This window comes from Myotis brandtii, unplaced genomic scaffold, assembly GCF_000412655.1.
Source record: "Myotis brandtii unplaced genomic scaffold, ASM41265v1 scaffold244, whole genome shotgun sequence".
NCBI classification, from domain to species: Eukaryota; Metazoa; Chordata; class Mammalia; order Chiroptera; family Vespertilionidae; genus Myotis; species Myotis brandtii.
This window is the reverse complement of record NW_005359225.1, coordinates 3,547,884-3,564,417: the sequence shown is the minus strand read 5'-3', so window position 1 is coordinate 3,564,417 and position 16,534 is coordinate 3,547,884. Positions and strand designations below refer to the sequence as shown.

Genomic DNA, 16,534 nt, shown 5'->3' with positions numbered 1-16,534 from the left:
CCCGGGAAACCCCCCCCCCCCCCCCCCCGCCTTGGGAGGAGCCTTCTGGGAAATGCTGCTCTGGCCCGCAAGGAACATGAGCCCTGCAGCCCCGGTAAGAAGTCTCTGGGATAGGAGGAAGGGCCCACTGGCAGGGTGGGTGCCCTTTTCAAACAGGGGATCAGACCAGGAGCCTCTCAGGCCCTGACAGGCCTTGTCCTCTGAATGGCATCTTGGTGTTGCTTGTAGGTGGGGGTTTGTGGCTGAGCTAGTCAAGGAAATGATCCTGGAAGGGCAGTCTGAGGTGGTAGATACAGAAAGTCTTCTTTCCCCAGTTGGGTCCCCTTCAATCCATTGTTGACTATCCTACAGGTGCCTTTCCCATCCAGAACTCCTCCCTCCCAACTCCTCATCTTGAAACCCCCAACCTCTAGCTCCAGTCACTATGTCATAACATCCAAGCCCTTGAGCCTATCATCCAATGCCTTCGTGTTATATCCTTGCAACCCCTGCAGCTTCATCGGCTACCACTCCCCATGCCCTCCACACCCCTGCACTCTACTTGCCAAACGCAGCTAAATGCTGGACACTCTTTTTTAATCCTCATCCAAGGACATGCTTAGAGAGAGGGGGGGGGGGGGGGGAGGAAACATCCATCGGTTGCCTTCACTATGTGAGCTTTCACTATGTGCCCCAACTGGGGATCGAACCCTCAACCCAGGTATGTGCCCCAACGGGAAATCGAACCCGCAACCTTTCCGTGCACAGGAGGAAGCTCATCCCACTGAGCCACTCTGGTGTGCCTGCCGCACTCTTTTAAACTTCCTTGGTTAGTGTGCACATGAGTCTCCTAGGTTTCCTTCTCATCCTTCAAAACCCTTCTCGGCCTCCTCTGGGAATCCTTGCCGAACGTCTTGGGCAAAGCCAGGCTCTTCCTCCCCATTGTTAAGTCACACCCTCATTGTGTGTTCACGTTGTCTCCCCAGCCAGACTGGAAGCTGGGAAAGAGAAGGGCCTTGTCGGATGCCTCTTCGCATCCTCCACCAGTGCCCAGTGTAGTGCCAGGTACAAACTGAATATTGAGAAAACATGGTAAAACCAGGAGCCTGGCTTCTCCTTGCAGCTTTACCTTTTTTTTTTCCCCCTAGAAAATGAGTTCAAGATTCTTAGAAAAAGGTATTTCATGATAAATAAGTGAACAAACAGCAAAACAAAATCGCAGGTGCGGCCTCTCACCTGTGCTCCGGGTCAGAATAGGGCACCACCCAGGGGCGGTTGCGCACTGCTGGGTTCCAGAGCCGCAGACTACAAGTCCCAGAAGGCCTTGTGATAGCACGGCTCTCCACGCCACGCCCCCTCCCAGGGGGTAAGGCGGGGCCGGAGGGCGGGGCTCAGGGGCAGCGAGTCCCGGGCCGGGCGTGGTCTGGAGAGTGATCTGCCCCAGTAGCTCTGGGGCGCACACAGCGCAGGCGCAGCGGGTTGGGTGGCAGCAGCATCCAGTAGCGGCTGTCTTGGCAGCAGCATCCTGCAACAGGTGTAGACAGGTGGGTGCATCGGGGGAGGCTGGAGAGGGAGTTTGCTTGCACCTGGCCCTCTTGTCTTACCTGTGTCAGGGCTTGGAGGTGGGAGGGAGCGGCAGGAGAAGCAGGGACAAGGCCGGGCCTGCCAGCCCAGGTGTGCCAGCCCTTGCTACGCAGCAAGTGGGGGAGGGGCAGAGGCACCTGATCTCAGGTAAGTTGCCCTTAGGAATAGAGTACACCTAGATTCCAACCCAAGTTCCATCACGTACATGAACAAGTCAATGTATTTATCGCTCCGTTTGTGGATCTGCAAAATAGAGGAGTAAATATCCTACTCGTCTAACAGTTACAGTTGGGACAAGGTAAGGTGGTATAGTATGTGCAGTGGTTCCCAAACTTTGCTGCACGTTGAGTCGGCTAGGGATCTTTTAAAGACTATCAGTGCTTGCTTCCCACCCCCAGACATTCTGAATTAGTTTTTAATTGAGTATGACCTGGGCATCTGGAGTTTTAAAAGCTCCTGCTGGTATAATGGTTAGAAGCTAGGACTGCTGGGTGTGAGTCCTGGCTCCATTGCTTACTAGTCAAGTGGGTCTGCACAAATGACGACCTCTCCCTGCCCCAGTGTCCTGGGTGTAACAAGGTTCGTGGTGAGACTTCTATAAGGTAATAGACGAAAGCACTGAGACGTGTGCCTGGCACAGTGCGCAGTCAGCCAGCTGCTGTGGAACCATTATTTTATGCGCTTTGTGAACGGCTCAGATGAGGTTCAAGTGTGAGGAGGCTTTTCTTATTACGAAGGTCCCTCGTTTGTTGCTGTGATTCTAATATTCTGTGCTGCCAGCCTTTCAGAATCCCAGGGTTTCTAACATTTTATGAGTTACTCACTCCAACCTCTACCTGCCTCCCAGTCACACCTCTACGGGTCTAGAAAGAAAGGCCAGGAACAGGGGACCTGGCCAGGGTTATGGAACTCAGATTGGAATCCAGACTCCTGACCCCACCCCCACCCCAGCACAGTGGTGGCTGCTCCGCTGACCCCACAGGACAGTGCTGCCATTCTCTGCCTGGAGCAGAGTGGGGAGCAGAGTGGGGAGGAGAAAGGCAGGCTTGCCTTGTTTGTTTACTGACACTCCTTTAAACCTTCCCTGTTCCCTGGGTGGTTCCCCGAGGGAGGACAGGGCTGGGGGCTTCTCTCCCCGGAGCTGCTCTGGAACTGCTGATGAGGCCTGTGTGTCTTGTGGCTCCTCTGACAGGTCCCGCCTGACTCCGTCCTGGGAAGTCCTTTTGAAGAAATGGCCCTGGTGAGGGGTGGCTGGCTGTGGAGACAGAGTGAGTGACCCTGGGCCAAGCCTTGTGCAGGGGAAGGAGTGAGGAAAGTGGCTTATTGGGCCTGCCACAGTGAACCCTTCTCCCAAGAAATCAGGCCCTTTAAAAAAATAATAATAATAATTAAAAGAATATATACATATATGTTTTTTATTGATTACTAGCAGTGGTTCTCAACCTTCCTAATGCTGCGACCCTTTAATACAGTTCCTCATGTTGTGGTGACCCCCAACCATAAAATTATTTTCGTTGCTACTTCATAACTGTAATTTTGCTACTGTTATGAATCGTAATGTAAATATCTGATATGCTATATGTGTTTTCCGATGGTCACGACCCACAGGTTGAGAGCCGCTGGATTAGAGAGAGAGAGGAAGGGAGAGGAAGAGAGAGAGAAACAGAGACAGACATTGATGTGAAAAACATCGATCAGTTGCCTCCCGTACACATCCCACCCTGGATGGAACCCAGAACCCCAGGAATTGAACTGGTGACCTTTGGGTGCACAGGATGACACTCAGCCAACTGAGCCACGTGGCCGGAGCAACCAGGCCCTTTTTATCCTCCCCACCTTTGTCCATGCTTCTCCCTGTGCCTGGAATGTCCTTCCTATTCCTGACTGCCTGGCAAACTTCTACTTATTCTTCAAGACCCAGCTCAGATGTCCCCTCCTGTGAGGAGCCTTCTCTCACTTTTCCTCTAACCCCCACCCCAGCCCGTGCTGCAACACCAAACTGGGTTAGAGGCTCACCTCTCTGATCCCCAGTGCCTCATCCACACCTATTATAGCATCGATCTCCCTATAACTGTCTTTACCTGTGGGTGTCACCTCCCCCCACCCTCCACCCCATGCAGGCCCCAGACTGTGAGCTCTTCAAGGGCAGAGACTGGCTTCGATCCTCTGTGTGTCCACACCACCCCAGCCCATGGCTGGCCACGTAACAAGGCTCAGAACAAAATGAAAAATGCGCCTGTGCTTTGGAACCCATAAGGCTCTGAGAAGCTCTCTTATGTCTTTGCCCTTTCAGTTAAGATTGACAATCACAAAATGTCTGGAGCTAGGGCTCAGCTTCCAGACCCACGCTCTGATCAGAGTCATGATCTTAGGAAGAGCTCCTCTGGGCTAGGAGCCCCCTAATCCCCTCCATGACCTATTTTCAGTCATTTGGTTCAGGAAACACTGAGTCCAGGTCCAGCTGTGGACCCTGCCTCCCCCCGCCCCCATCTGATGGAAGAGGCAGACACTACATGAATGACCATCACACAAGTAAGAGATAAGAGCTAAGACAGAGGCTTATGGTAGGGAGAAGTCTTTGCCTTTAAAGAGACTTGGGGGATTAGCCTTGGAAGCCCTCAAGGGAGGAATCAGATCACTCATCTGCCATTCAAAATGTTTATGGAGCCCCTGCCATGTGTTAGGCCTAATGGGAGGCAATGGGTGAGCAAGACAGAAAGAGGACCTGTCGTCATTTCAGGGGATAGACAAGGGTGGTTGCAACTCCGAGGGTCTGGGGCCAGGGGACTCAGGGAGCCCATCCAGGGCTCTGGCCCCCAGCAGGCCCTGCGATCAGCCTGCCTGGCGGGTCTGGAATATCTCACAGGCTCGATCCTTCGCCGCTGGAAACGGAACTGGTTTGCTCTGTGGCTGGATGGGACCCTGGGCTACTACCATGATGAGAATGCGCAGGACGAGGAGGACCGTGTGCTTATCCGCTCCAATGTTCGCAACATAAAGATCGGCCAAGAGTGCCAGGGTGAGAAGCCCTTTCCTTTCGGGCACTGTGACTATGGGTACGGCCCTCCCATCATGTCTGTCCGAGAACACATGCATTGCAAGGGGCTGTGCCCCATGGGGACCCCTTATCTGTGTGTCTGCCTTTAGATGTGCAGCCCCCAGAGGGCCGGAGCCGAGATGGGCTGCTGACTGTGAGTCTACGGGAAGGCTCCCGCCTGCACCTGTGTGCGGAGACTCAGGATGACGCCATGTGAGTTGCTCCCAGGAGAGGATGGGATGGTATCCTAGGGAGTGTGATCAGATGCCTGCTCCTCGTTGGGACATTAGGAAGAGGGGACAGACAGACCAGTCAGGTTGGTGGGGGCTGGAGGAGTGGATTTGATGGCCCATGGTGATTGGTAAGGAACCCCGTTGGACTGTTGGGGGAGGAGTGTGCACACCTGCCTCAAGTGTGTGGCCCCTGATGATTCAGAGTCAGGTCTTTCGCAGTCTCTGAGGTGAGCCCTCGCTTAGGAGTGATACAAAGGAGCAGAGCCCTGTGGCATCCTCAAAGGACCCTCCTTCTGAGATGATGTCCTGGTTGGAGACTGATCTGAGGAGCAGACCCTGACCTGCCTAACAGAGGCAGCCTGCCATACCATGGGGCCCCCAGTGTCAGACTCAGGTCCTCACTGTGAGTCTGGGTGTATCTTCAGGCACCGGCTGCTCACACATTCTTTCCCTTCCTACCCTCTGGCAGAGGGTCAGGTGGCCTTTGCATTGTAGGAGAGTAAATGAGATGGGGTGTGTGGGAGTGGGGGAAGCTGAGCTCTGGGTAGACAAAGCACAGAGCTGCCTTGTCCACCCGACAGGTGCCATGGCAACCAACAAAAGCCCAATTGTCCTGTGTCCACTGGGCCTTTCCAGGGCTCTGGGGTCAGAGTGTTGGGGAACTGTTTGTAGGTTTTGGATGTGGGAGGAGGGCACTGCAGCTAGAGAACCAGCCTAGGCATGTCAGAATCTGAAGGCCCTGAAGAGACCCCCAGGCCCAGTTGTCTGTTGTCTACATGGGGAAACTGGACCTTCTAAAGGGTAAAAACTATGGACTACGAATGAATTACGAGGTTCCAGCTCAACTGAGGGCTCTGTCCATGTGACTGGGGCAGGGGAGGGGGTCACCTTTGTATGTTCAAAGGATCTTACCCTCCCCCCCCAAAGTGGGGCAAGAGTCTGGGTGAGGGAATTAAATCTAAAATGTAGGGGCTCATCTCCCTTTTTCCAACCCTCCCTCATAGTGTGGTGGGGTTTGCTTTGCAGAGCTTGGAAGACTGCGCTGCTGGAGGCGAATTCCACCCCGGTGAGCCCCGATTCCCTCCTTCTCTCCTCCCCACCCCTACCTGCCATGGAATCATGGGTGATTCAGACTCGGTCTCCGCCTGCCAGGAGTTCTCAATTCCCATATACAGTCAAACCTTGGTTTTCAAATGACTCCCATCTGGGACAATTTGGTTCATGGGAAAAATGTCTCGGTCCTTGAATAAAACTTCAGTTCTGGCCCTGACAACCCTTTCATGCTGATACATCAGCATGCCAGAATGCATCTCTCAGGCCACAAGCAAAGGAGAGAATTGGAGTCTACTGCTAAACCTTGCATTGTTAACATCTCAGGAAATTGTGCTGTGAATATTTTTTGTGGGTTTTTTGTTTGTTGGTTGGTTTTTGCTGGCAAAATGGACAACTAGCACAATTTTAAAACATAAAGGGGCCATCAAGAGTGCTAATGTTGCTAGGGGTGTGAAAGAAACAATGATCACAGGCCACTGAAGAGTTAGAAAAATTGTTGATTTGGATAAACAAAAAGCAGTTGGCCAGTGACAGCATTTTGAGGCAGCAACATGTGATGAAAAAGGGAAGATCACATGCTGACTTCCTGAAAGGCCCCTGGAAAAGTGCTACAAGTGGTTCACGGAAGGCGAGTAGGGGTTCAATAAATGTAAGAAAAGAAGTGTTTGTTTATAGGTTAAACAGTACATTAGACATGGACTGTATATAAGAAAGGTTAAAACAGGGAATCATGCCCTAGCCGGTTTGGCTCAGTGGATAAAGCATGGGCCTGTGGACTGAAGGGTCCTGGGTTTGATTCCCGTCAAGGGCATGTACCTCAGGTGCAGGCTCCTCCCTGGCTCCGGCCCTGGTCGGGGCTCATGCAGGAGGCAACCATTCGATGTGTCTCTCTCAAAGCGATATTTCTCTCTGTCTTTCCCTCTCTAAAAATCAATGAAAAAATATCCTCGGGTGAGGATTTAAAAAATAAAAATAAAGTAGCTGTACCATTTTAAAAAAATAAATAAGCGCTACATTATTAAAAAAAAAAACACGGAATCATCTGGGGGTCTGGAACAAATTAATTCAATTTACATTATTTCTAATAGGAAAAAATGATTTGGTTTTTGAACAAATCACTTTCTCGAATAGCCTTCCAGAATGACTTAAGTTTGAGAACTGAGGTGCCACTGTATGTGAGTGATTGACTTGTGCAGACTCTGATGCCCTGAGTCTCAAGTAGGAAAGGACAGAAGATGGTTCACTGGTGCTCAGAGGAGGGGGAGAGAGGCCTCCAAGAAGGGGATGGCATGTGAGCTGGGGGAAAGGAACTGTCTTTTATTGAGCAACTATTATGTGCCAGGTGTGGTACAGATGCAATTCCAGCTGTTCCTCACATCAGTCCTCTCTGCAAATGATGACTGAGTTTCATTCATGTACACAGCAAACGTTTACTGACTTTCTACTACATGCCAGGCACTGTGCCAAGGGCGAGGGATCAGAGGTGAGCTCCGGAGATGTGGGCCCTGCCCTCCTGGACTCAGCCTACTGGGAAGCCAGATGTGAAGCAACTAATTATACGGTTGTTTGTTCCATTGCAATGGTGGTAACTGCTCTGATAGAGACATGCAGTGTACATTCAGTTTGTGACCACCCTGGAGGCCTGATTCAGATGGGAGTTCAGACAAGGCTTACACTGAGACCTGAAGTATACACAAATAGACTGGGTGAAAGGGATGGGGTGGGGTGAATGGAACAGCTTTCCAGGAAGAGGGAATTGCATGTGCAAAGGCCCTAGAGCAGCGGTTCTCAACCTGTGGGTCACGACCCCTTTGGCGGTCAAACGACCCTTTCACAGGGGTCGCCTAAGACCATCCTGCATATCAGATATTTACATTACGATTCATAACAGTAGCAACATTACAGTTATGAAGTAGCAACGAAAATAATTTTATGGTTGGGTCACAACATGAGGAACTGTATTTAAAGGGCCAGAAGGTTGAGAACCACTGCCCTAGTGGGATTAAGACTTTGGCAAGTTGAAGAACAAAAAGGAGGCTGGGTGGCAGGAGCTCAGGGAGTGAGAGGGCAGTGGGGAAGGAGGGTTGGCAGGGCATTGCGGGCTGTGTTAAGGATGTGTTTCTCCGAAGAGCATCAGGAAGTCATTGCAAGTTTTTAAGCAGAGGGATGGCACGGATAGGTCAGACAAGATTTGTATTTTTAAAAAGATAGTCTGGCTGGTAGGTAGGAAATGGGTAGTAGAGGGTAAAAGTGGATCCTGGAGACCAGTTAGAAGGCTGGGACAGTGTCCAGGTGACTGGCTGGAGGACTGGACTAAGGCCTTGCTGGCGGAGACAAGCTGACGAGGATAAGGCATGTTTAAGAGGTAGAGCCAACAGAACTTCATGAGGTGTGGGTTTGAGGAGCTGTCCAAAGCCCCTAGCTCAACAGTGGCCCAACTTGCCTTGACCCCCATCTGCCTGTCTCCAGATTCCATGCTTGCTCCTTCTATCTGTGGTACAGTGGAGTCCTGCTCATCTTGAGAGGCAGTCCCTGGGAAGTAGCAGGGAAAACTGGGGTGCATTTAGAAACCCCTTCAGACCTGATATAGATATAAAAGGTCTTAATAAAACATAAAATTAAAAAACAAAGAAACCCCCTCAGGCATCTACCTTCTGAGAGCCGGGCATGCCGACGAGCACCTGACATCGGTTATATCATTTAAACTTCCAACAACGTTGGTAGGGGGTGATGTTTTCAGCCCCATTTTACAGATAGGGAAGCTGAAGTTCAGAGGGAGTGATGTGTCCAAAGTCTCGTAATTTTAAGTCAGTGAAAAAGCCTGTATTGGAATCCAGGTCAGTGTGAGATTTTGAGGGAAATTGCATGAGCAGAGGCAGGGAGGTGACATGTGCATGTGTGTGTATATGCGCACGTGTGTATCAGGGCCAGGAGTCTGGCCTGGCCGGAGCGTAATGTGCGGAGGGAAAGATGACCTCTGAGGAGCTAGGTCACAAAGGGCCTTGAAGTCCAGTTAAAGGAACTGAACTTTACCCCAGGGTTGTGGGGAGCAGTAAAGGTCACTAAGCAGGAAGGGATGTGGTCAAACTTTGGGGAGCAGACTCACGCTTCTGGGTGAAGGCTGGATTAGAGGAAGCTAGGAGTGAGGAGGCTGGGCAGTGGTCAGTAGGATGGAGGTGGAGGGACCCCAGTTGGGCTAAACTGGCTCTGAGCTCCAAATCCCCCTTATACAGGGCAAATCAGTCCCTCCTGAGAGACGCAAGGAAGGAGGTGAGAGCTGACCGTTCTGCACTCTGTGACTCTATGAAGCTGCCTTGACCCTTCTCTTCCTGCCCGCCTTCCTGCTGCTCTGCTTACCACACCTCCTTCTCTGACCCTCTACTCCACCCCCCACTGCTCTACACACACACATCCCTCCTGTCCCAGAGCTTCTCAAGGGAGGGGGGGTGTTTGTGTCTCTGTGTCTTTGTACCAGTGTCTGCCTGTCTCTGAGTGTTCATGCCTGTGTGTGGGGGCTTCCCTGTCTTGTACCTATGCAGGAGTGACCTGCACTTTATCTCTTCTCATGCTGCAGGTTTATACCCTGCTCTGGGTGGGGGTTCTAGGGAACACAGGGCCAGGGGCAAGGCTGGGGGGCCAGTGAGGGGGCAGGTGGCTGGAAGGGCAGGTCATAGCTGTTTTGTCCTCCCTGGAGATGGGAGCCTCAGCAGCCCGAAACACGTGAAGGTGGGCTAATTCTGGAGAGATGCTACTGATCCTTCTTCTCTGAGTAACTTTGGCAAAATCACCCCCCTCGGTGTCTCGCCCCTTTACCATGGGTGAGGAGGAAGAAGACACCCCAGCCCCTGCCCAGCTGGCAGAGGGCTCTGGTAGGGCCTATTAAGAACTCTGAGTCCCTCCAGATGTAGAGAGCCTCTGATAACTCCTTCCTCCCCCTTCTTGGGTTTCTGTGGCCTGAGCAGGCCCCAGCTGGAGCCACCGTCCCTCCCAGAAGCCGCCGGGTTTGCCCCAAGGTCAGGTGTGTGACCAGCTCGTGGAGCCCCTGTAATGTTGAGAGGCGAATCTGGGTAAGTGCTGACTTAGCCCTTCTTGCCTCCATCCTGGCCACCAGGATGTGCCTCCCAAACTGGGCCTGGTCACATCCCTTCCTGGCTCACAAACATTCCTTGGCTCCCGTCATCCATTGGACACCAACCACAACCCTGCTTTCAAGGCCTCGGGATCTGGCCTGAGCTAGTCTTCCCTACACAGGCCCCTCATCTCCTGTGCTCCAAATGCTTTGCTGTACCCTCTGTCCTGGCTGCTCTAGACCTTTCTTCCTTCCCAGCCTTTGCACATGCTGTTCTCTCTGCTGTGAAAACCCTTAGTTTCCATATTCACTTGACAAACTGATGTTTATCCTCTAAGACCCACTCCAAAGGCTGCCACCTCCCCAGGGAGGACTCCCAGGCCTCCAGGCATCGTCACTCCCTCCCACATCCCACTGCACTGATGCTCAGCACTGTCTTCATTCTGCCTGGTTTCCATCCTGTTTCTTTCTCTTTGTTCTCTCATGAGACCTGGAACATCCTCCAAGGCAAGGACCTGGTCTGATCAGCTCTGCCCTATGGAGCCTGGCACAGTGCTCGGTATACAGCAGGTCAATGACTACTCAGTGATGGAGAGACAGTCTATTTTGACCCTCCTTATTCCTGGTGCACAAGGTCAGGCACAAGTAGGCCCAAGGCAATGTGTACTGAATGAGCAAACAAGTGAATGAACAAAGGGAGGAAGGAAGAAGTGAAAAACCTATTATGGCATATTATCATTTATTCCCTATCTGTCTCCCTGCACACCCCCCGTGTTTCTGGAATGCAGGATTTAGGGATGAATCCTCTCCCCAGTGCTCAGCCAGGGCACAGGGCGGGCCTGCCATAGAGTACCTGTGGTCTTATAGTCAACTGTGAGCTCCTTTTCTAGCAAGTGGTGATCCAGTGTGGTTGTGCATTAGAATCGCTTAAGGACTTAAAAAACAACCACCCAGAAATGTTCAGATCTTACCTCTGGATGCTCTAATACCACAGGTTTGGCTTTTGGAAATCTGGTTTAAAAATTTCTCTTGGTGATTCTAATGTACAAGAACCACTGAGCCCAGAAGTACTAGGACCAGCCAGTTGCTTAGACGTGGCTCTGCTGGATTCTCACTGTGGCTCAGGAGTGGGCAGTGTAGGACTGTCCCTGTTTACAGACGAGAAAATTGAAGCTCTGAGAGGTCATAACTTGACCAGGGTCACTTAATTAATTCATCAGTAGCAGGGCTTGGACTTCCAGCCCAGTATTCTGAGGATCCGCCATTCCCAAACCACAATTCAAGTTTGTTTACAGTGGGGATTCCAAAAAATAGGATATAAAAGATTGTAAACCACCTTGGTCAGTGTTGCTCAGTGGTGGAGTGTCAGTCCATGGACCAAAGGGTCTTGAGATCAATTCCCGGTCAAGGGCAAGTGCATGGTTGCAGGTTTGTTTTGGCCCCAGCCAGGGGTGTGCAGGAGGCAACCAATTGATGTCTCACATTGATATTTCTCTCTCTCTTTCCCCATCCCTCCCATCCACTCTCTCTAAAGAAAAAAAAATTTAAAATAAATGGAAAAAATATCCTCGGATGAGGATTTTTTAAAAAGGCTGTGAATCTTTAAAATATTACAATAAGTACACAACAGTTTTTCTGAGGGAAGGGATCTATTTTCATATAACCTGAGTCACATGACCCTGCCCCCACTCATAAAAGGGTCTAGGCCTGCAGAGAGGGGAGGACCAGGAATCAAGTCCTTTGGTTCTTCTGTCCATGAGGTCTCGGGGGATCCCCTGCTCCGTTGCCAGGTGACCCACATGACTTTACCTCTGAGCCTCCCAGGCCTGGAGGGTAGAAACAGGAGGCCCACAGGGACACAAAGTGGTGTTTTCCATTCTCTCCAGGGCCTGACAGGGCCACTGGCTTCCTGTGCAGCTGCAGAGGTGTACACTCTGGACCTCAACTTCCCTACCGATAAAATTCGGGATCTGAGTTGCTTAGATCTCTCTAGCCCCTTCTAGGCTTGGAGCTCAAATCCTGGCCACCCCCACCAGAAATCCCTGTTGGATCACCCTTGGGGAAGGAGCACAGGGAGGGAAGTCACTTGAGACTGAGCTTTGTTTGTCTGAGTCTCCTGCATTGCCCTGGGTCTGGTCATTGTCCCTAACTTGAAACTGGACTGATTGGATGACCTTAGTTCCAGTCTGACCCTGTATTTGATTCACTTGAGATATATTCAGTATATTAGGCACCTACCATGTTCCAATCAGGCCTGGTTAGACCCAGGGGCTGCCTTTGGTGGTGATGAGAGGGTGTTTACAAGTCTGATGAGAGAGATTCACACTCACAGGGATACAAACAATGACACTACCAAGTGACTGGTGCTTTGCTGTGATGAGGAAACTCTAAGGCCAATGAGTGCCCAGATGGGAGCCCACCAGAACCTGAGGTTCAGGGAGAGTAATACTGGAGTTGACTCTGAAAGACAAGTTAGTAGTTGAATAAAAAAAGGTGAGGAAGGCAAGCTTCCCATCATTGGGAAATGGCATGGAGATTTGAGAGCTCCCCTTTACAGCTAAGCTTGTGTTTTTTTAACCTCCTTGAAGTCTATATTTTATTTTTTGTTAATCCTCACCCAAAGATTTTTTTTTCTTCATTCATTGATATTTATAGAGTGGAAGGGAGGAGGGAGGGAGAAAGAGAGAAAGAAGGAGTTAAAAAATTCATGTGAGAGAGACACATCAATTGGTTGCCTTCTGCACCTACCCTGACCCAGTCGGGGATGGAACCTGCAACCTAGGTATGTGCCCTTGACCGTGAATCAAACCCAAGACCCTTTGATGCATGGGCCAACATTCTAACCACTGAGAAACACTGGCCAGGGCTACAGCTAAACTTCTTGAAAGAGATGTCATGATATGTTGGTTCCATCCCTCACCTCTCAGTCATTCTTTAATTCCCTATAGTCTGGCTTCTTTTCCCAATCACTCCTCTGAAAGGTATTTTTTTCAAGGTCACCCACAGCTTCCAAGTTGCCAAAACTAATGGCTTATCTCTTGGCACTAGCCAAAAAGATAGACAAAAGAGCTGCCATAGAGTACCTGTGGTCTTATAGTCAACTGTGAGCTCCTTTTCTAGCACAGTGGTGATCAGTGTGGTTGTGCATTAGAATCGCTTAAGGACTTAAAAAACAACCACCCAGAAATGTTCAGATCTTACCTCTGGATGCTCTAATACCACAGGTTTGGCTTTTGGAAATCTGGTTTAAAAATTTCTCTTGGTGATTCTAATGTACAAGAACCACTGAGCCCAGAAGTACTAGGACCAGCCAGTTGCTTAGACGTGGCTCTGCTGGATTCTCACTGTGGCTCAGGAGTGGGCAGTGTAGGACTGTCCCTGTTTACAGACGAGAAAATTGAAGCTCTGAGAGGTCATAACTTGACCAGGGTCACTTAATTAATTCATCAGTAGCAGGGCTTGGACTTCCAGCCCAGTATTCTGAGGATCCGCCATTCCCAAACCACAATTCAAGTTTGTTTACAGTGGGGATTCCAAAAAATAGGATATAAAAGATTGTAAACCACCTTGGTCAGTGTTGCTCAGTGGTGGAGTGTCAGTCCATGGACCAAAGGGTCTTGAGATCAATTCCCGGTCAAGGGCAAGTGCATGGTTGCAGGTTTGTTTTGGCCCCAGCCAGGGGTGTGCAGGAGGCAACCAATTGATGTCTCACATTGATATTTCTCTCTCTCTTTCCCCATCCCTCCCATCCACTCTCTCTAAAGAAAAAAAAATTTAAAATAAATGGAAAAAATATCCTCGGATGAGGATTTTTTAAAAAGGCTGTGAATCTTTAAAATATTACAATAAGTACACAACAGTTTTTCTGAGGGAAGGGATCTATTTTCATATAACCTGAGTCACATGACCCTGCCCCCACTCATAAAAGGGTCTAGGCCTGCAGAGAGGGGAGGACCAGGAATCAAGTCCTTTGGTTCTTCTGTCCATGAGGTCTCGGGGGATCCCCTGCTCCGTTGCCAGGTGACCCACATGACTTTACCTCTGAGCCTCCCAGGCCTGGAGGGTAGAAACAGGAGGCCCACAGGGACACAAAGTGGTGTTTTCCATTCTCTCCAGGGCCTGACAGGGCCACTGGCTTCCTGTGCAGCTGCAGAGGTGTACACTCTGGACCTCAACTTCCCTACCGATAAAATTCGGGATCTGAGTTGCTTAGATCTCTCTAGCCCCTTCTAGGCTTGGAGCTCAAATCCTGGCCACCCCCACCAGAAATCCCTGTTGGATCACCCTTGGGGAAGGAGCACAGGGAGGGAAGTCACTTGAGACTGAGCTTTGTTTGTCTGAGTCTCCTGCATTGCCCTGGGTCTGGTCATTGTCCCTAACTTGAAACTGGACTGATTGGATGACCTTAGTTCCAGTCTGACCCTGTATTTGATTCACTTGAGATATATTCAGTATATTAGGCACCTACCATGTTCCAATCAGGCCTGGTTAGACCCAGGGGCTGCCTTTGGTGGTGATGAGAGGGTGTTTACAAGTCTGATGAGAGAGATTCACACTCACAGGGATACAAACAATGACACTACCAAGTGACTGGTGCTTTGCTGTGATGAGGAAACTCTAAGGCCAATGAGTGCCCAGATGGGAGCCCACCAGAACCTGAGGTTCAGGGAGAGTAATACTGGAGTTGACTCTGAAAGACAAGTTAGTAGTTGAATAAAAAAAGGTGAGGAAGGCAAGCTTCCCATCATTGGGAAATGGCATGGAGATTTGAGAGCTCCCCTTTACAGCTAAGCTTGTGTTTTTTTAACCTCCTTGAAGTCTATATTTTATTTTTTGTTAATCCTCACCCAAAGATTTTTTTTTCTTCATTCATTGATATTTATAGAGTGGAAGGGAGGAGGGAGGGAGAAAGAGAGAAAGAAGGAGTTAAAAAATTCATGTGAGAGAGACACATCAATTGGTTGCCTTCTGCACCTACCCTGACCCAGTCGGGGATGGAACCTGCAACCTAGGTATGTGCCCTTGACCGTGAATCAAACCCAAGACCCTTTGATGCATGGGCCAACATTCTAACCACTGAGAAACACTGGCCAGGGCTACAGCTAAACTTCTTGAAAGAGATGTCATGATATGTTGGTTCCATCCCTCACCTCTCAGTCATTCTTTAATTCCCTATAGTCTGGCTTCTTTTCCCAATCACTCCTCTGAAAGGTATTTTTTTCAAGGTCACCCACAGCTTCCAAGTTGCCAAAACTAATGGCTTATTCTCTTGGCACTAGCCAAAAAGATAGACAAAAGAGCATATTTAGAAGATAAAGTCATGTGACCTGATGGCTGATATGATGTGGAAGATGAGTGTGTGAAGACAAGGGTGCCAACATGATGTCTTGGTTTGAGTGCATAGTGGTGGCATTTCGAGATAAGAATTTACAGAACAACAGGTTGGGGGGGATGAAAGCATGATGAAATCACTTTGAGATGGGTGGAGTTTAAGACACCTGGATTTCAAGGGGAGTTGGACCATTCAGGTGTGAAGCCCAGTTAGAAAGAGATATAGGGTGGAAGGGTGGCCAAGGAGGAGCCAGGAGAGAAGGGGATTCTGCCCCCTCTCCAGGTCTGCTCTCTGTAGGTAAAATGAGAGGCTTGGACTAGGAGCTACCATTTAATTCAGCATATATTTATTCTTAGCATACACTAGACCAGTGGTTCTCAACCTTCTGGCCCTTTAAATACAGTTCCTCATGTTGTGACCCAACCATAAAATTATTTTCGTTGCTACTTTATAACTGTAATGTTGCTACTATTATGAATCATAATGTAAATATCTGATATGCAGGATGGTCTTAGGCGACCCCTGTGAAAGGGTCGTTTGACCGCCAAAGGGGTCGCGACTCACAGGTTGAGAACCACTGCACTAGACCCTGCTGGTGACACACATCAGAGTCCTTGCCTACGGGTAGCTTACATTTGGGGTGCAAGCAGGAAAGGCCCAGAGGAAGGCTAGGAATAAGAGGCACACGCATAGCTCACAGAGAACTCAGAAAGGATTCTTTCTGAGCCCAGAAGGGCTTCCTGGAGTGGGTGACTTTTGAGTTAGGCTTGGAGGGGTTGGTAAAAATAATGGGAAGAGAAGGGGGCAGGGAGTGCATTCCTCCCCCCCGGAGAACATTGGCCATTTTCTGAGCCTCCATCCCTAGCTCTGTGGTAATGTGGAGATAATAATGACTGTGGTAAGGAACAGAGGAGGTAACTGTGAACACCTCCCTCAGGCCTGGTACATGGTGGATGCTCAATAATACTTTAATTACTTCCTTTCCCTACTGGATCAATTCCATTCCTTCCTCCCCAACCCTCTTTTTATTTCCTGGCCTGGGGCTTGGCCAGGACTCCCTCTCCATGACTAGGAGAGTAGAGAAATTCATCGGGTTTCTCTAAATCAGTGGTTCTCAACCTTGGCTGCACATTAGAATCACCTGGGAATCTTTTTAAAATCCTGATTTCTGGGCCTCATCCTCCAGAAATTCTGTTTCTTTATTATGGGTCGGGGCCACAACATTAGTAACAAAGAAACAGAATTTC

The 16,534-nt window shown here is 49.8% G+C and overlaps 1 protein-coding gene and 1 long non-coding RNA gene across 4 annotated transcripts in view; one reads left to right on the top strand and one right to left on the bottom strand.

Moving 5' to 3' along the window:
• Positions 1-1,318, bottom strand: part of LOC106726258 — a 13,361-nt gene extending 12,043 nt beyond the window's left edge. The window contains exon 1 of the long non-coding RNA XR_001362286.1: positions 1,216-1,318. This is a non-coding gene — a long non-coding RNA (uncharacterized LOC106726258). The remainder of the gene's footprint in view (positions 1-1,215) is intronic.
• Positions 25-16,534, top strand: part of PLEKHB1 (pleckstrin homology domain containing, family B (evectins) member 1) — a 19,270-nt gene continuing 2,760 nt past the window's right edge. Inside the window, exons 1-6 of one of the 3 annotated variants that reach the window (XM_014540440.1) lie at positions 25-94; positions 2,756-2,831; positions 4,430-4,582; positions 4,711-4,813; positions 5,860-5,899; positions 9,849-9,953. In XM_014540440.1, coding sequence (XP_014395926.1) covers positions 53-94; positions 2,756-2,831; positions 4,430-4,582; positions 4,711-4,813; positions 5,860-5,899; positions 9,849-9,953 — 519 coding nt within the window. In that variant the 5' untranslated portion in view covers positions 25-52. Of the gene's footprint in view, positions 95-1,424; positions 1,524-2,755; positions 2,832-4,429; positions 4,583-4,710; positions 4,814-5,859; positions 5,900-9,848; positions 9,954-16,534 lie in introns of those variants that run through there. The other 2 variants (XM_005867095.2, XM_014540441.1) reach the window with 2 other exon arrangements.